General features: G+C 41.8%; 1 protein-coding gene across 1 annotated transcript; it reads left to right on the top strand.

Moving 5' to 3' along the window:
- The first annotated feature begins 7 nt into the window (after positions 1 to 7).
- Positions 8 to 2999, top strand: LOC103516592 (ATP-dependent RNA helicase DBP2-like). The gene is made up of 4 exons (XM_008481566.3): positions 8 to 1032; positions 1319 to 1586; positions 2053 to 2153; positions 2519 to 2999. The coding sequence occupies exons 1-4, from the start codon at positions 13 to 15 to the stop codon at positions 2723 to 2725; spliced, it is 1596 nt and encodes a 531-aa protein (XP_008479788.1). The 5' UTR covers positions 8 to 12; the 3' UTR covers positions 2726 to 2999.
- The last annotated feature ends 31 nt before the right edge of the window (positions 3000 to 3030 follow it).

Below are 3030 nucleotides of genomic sequence, written 5' to 3'. Positions count from 1 at the left end.
AAGGCTATACAGATGATAAACAAAATAGACTTGGGTAGGCATATTGACCCAGAACCTACCATGGAAGAACTGATGGCATTGTCAGATAGGAAGGAGAGAGACAAGTGGGCAAGAGAACCCAAGATTATCAAGAATGTCTACAAGGAAGATCCAGAAGTAGCTAACATGACACCAGAGCAAGTGGAAGCCTTCAGAAAGAAGAACAATGATATATCAGTGAGTGTTGTGACAAGTGATGGACAAATAGATGAGAATCCAGACTTCCAGATCCCTAACCCTGTCACTAGCTTCAAGCAAGCATTCCAGCATTATCCTGAGATTCTACGTCAATTAGAGAATCTTAGCTTCACCACACCTTCTCCTATTCAAGCCCAGGCATGGCCTATCCTCATGAGTGGTCATGATATGATAGGTATTGCTCAGACAGGTACTGGGAAAACCTTTGCTTTCTTACTACCAGCCCTGATCCATACTCATCTCCAAACAACTCCTATATCAGAGAGAGCTGGCCCTAGTGTTCTAGTCATGGCACCTACCAGAGAATTAGCCACTCAGATAGAACGTGAGGTAAATAAGATAGACTACAAGGGACTCAAGGCAGTTTGTGTATATGGAGGTAAGGAGATTGAACCTCAGCTGGAGAAGATCAGGGAAGGCTGTCATATTCTCATTGCTACTCCAGGTCGTCTGAATGATTTTGTATCACGTGCTTCCATTGATTTGAAAGCTGTGTCCTTTGTGGTGCTTGATGAAGCTGACCGGATGCTGGACCTTGGGTTTGAACCCCAGATAAATAAAACTTCTATCTACATCAATCCTAACCGTCAGACAGTAATGACGAGTGCTACATGGAATAAAGATGTACAGCGTGTGGCTAAGAAGTACATGGTGAATCCTGTAAAAGTTAATGTGGGGAGCTTGGATCTTGCAGCCACTCATACTGTCACTCAGAAAATTATCATCTTGGACGAGGATGAAAAGAAGGACTGGCTCATGGAGTTCTTTGACAACATGGACGAAGAAAGAGATAAGGTAATATTCTGGGGGGGGGATAAGTATCATAATTAAATATTAACATGTAATGTCGAAAAAAAAAAATAATAATAATAAATAAATAAATAAAGATTCTTGGTTGTTTCACAGAGTCATATTTCCACTGGTTATTCTAGCATTAGAGTTAAGGTGTCAAAGACAAGCAGCATGTCAAAATACCCAGAGCATATTCTTTTGACAGCTTTTTTTTTTTTGTAAAATTATACCTCACCAGTGACTAGGTAATCGTAACTTCACTTATCTTTTACTCGTAACTGTTTACCAGGTGATGGTATTCATGGGTCGCAAAGCCTCCGTGTCCGCCATGAGCTCGGACCTAGCCTGTCAGTATCGCAAGTCCTGCTCTCTCTACGGGGATCTGTCTCAAGAAGACCGTGAAATAGCCCTGGAGGACATCACGTCCGGGTATGCACGGATATGCGTAGCGACAGACGTGGCCTCACGTGGTCTGGACGTGCCAGACCTCACGCACGTGATCAACTATGACTTCCCGTCCCATATTGAAGAGTATGTGCATCGTGTCGGCAGGACTGGTGAGTTCTAAACTCCGTAACAGCCCGATTTCTGGGCTTAAAAAAATGCTATTGTTAACACGAATTGATCGAATGAAATGAGTTCTAAATTCAACTTAGCTCCCATGGCGTAGTGATCACTGCGCTCGTGTTGCACGCGGGAGACCCGGGTTCGATTCGCGGCGGGGTCAAAAAATTTGTATTATGCAAATGATTGATTCTGTGACAGTCTGTTGTGGGGCCCACTCAGCCTCGTGAGGAGAATGAGTAGCTATGTAATATAAATGCACATAGCGACCAGTGCCGGCGTGGTAGGTAAACATTGGGTATTGGAATGATTGAGATATTTGGAAAATCCTACAATGCTGCAGTGAACACCAAAGCTGTGATATAGTAACACAAAGAAAGGGCATTTACATTTATTTATTTTATATTATATTAGATCTCTAGGTCCCCATTCATTATAAACATATTTGTATATTTACAGGCAGGGCTGGTAAAAGTGGGGAGTCGATTACGCTGATGACTCGTAAGGACTGGTCACACGCGCATGAAATAATTCCAATCCTGGAAGAAGGAGGACATGAGGTAATTATAAATTACAATACCTACCTACTTCACTTGTCCTTGTACCTACTTCACTCTAATTTTTGTTTCAAGTTTTGCTCGAGTTTTTGACTTCCTATGACTCGATTCACACTTTACAGTTAAACTTATTGATGTTGAACCAATGGGATCAAGCCAAACTTCAGTGAGATATCGAGAACTGGTGAAATGTGTCTTTGCACTCGGACAGGAAAATAAATAACAAATATTTTTAAGTAAAAAGACATCTTGGACAAAACTAGTGAATTGGTCAAGGATGAACTTTAAAAGCAAAGTGCAACCCCGAGCAAAAGGGATTTTCATGCACCTGTAAGTAATGCATATCTGTTTTCGATTCCAATCCTCAGGTGCCTCAAGAGTTATATGATATGGCGGAGAGATTCAAGAATCGCCCTCCACGTGATTTTGGAGGGGGGAGAGGAGGTCGTGGAGGAGGAAGAGGGAGGGGAGGACGGAATGGAGATTTTGGTGGGGGTGGATTTGGAGGTGGTTATGGAGGGGGAGGAGGAAGGAGAGGTGGTAGAGGGGGCAGACGAGATGATGATTTCTATTGAAGTCCGATTTCAGATTTCACCTTTTGAGGAAATTCCGACAATTTACCCATGGTGCCTTTTGGTGACTCGCGAACTTTTTTCTTTCCTGACAATTTTTTTCCTCCTGACTTTTCCACTTGACTTTCTAGTGAACCATTTTTACTTTCCTTATCATATAGAAAGGAAAATAACCTAGACTGAAATTTTCGAGGTCAGTTTTTTAGTGCCAAAACACATTTTGTTTTAACTTTTGGTCAAACCAATTCAGCTTCGTTGACGAACCGTTCATTCCCTTATGGTTTTCTTATTTTCTTATTTTTTTTTTT

This window comes from Diaphorina citri, unplaced genomic scaffold (genome assembly GCF_000475195.1).
Source record: "Diaphorina citri unplaced genomic scaffold, Diaci psyllid genome assembly version 1.1 scaffold1612, whole genome shotgun sequence".
Lineage (NCBI taxonomy): Eukaryota > Metazoa > Arthropoda > Insecta > Hemiptera > Psyllidae > Diaphorina > Diaphorina citri.
This window is presented reverse-complemented; position numbering and strand designations above follow the sequence as displayed.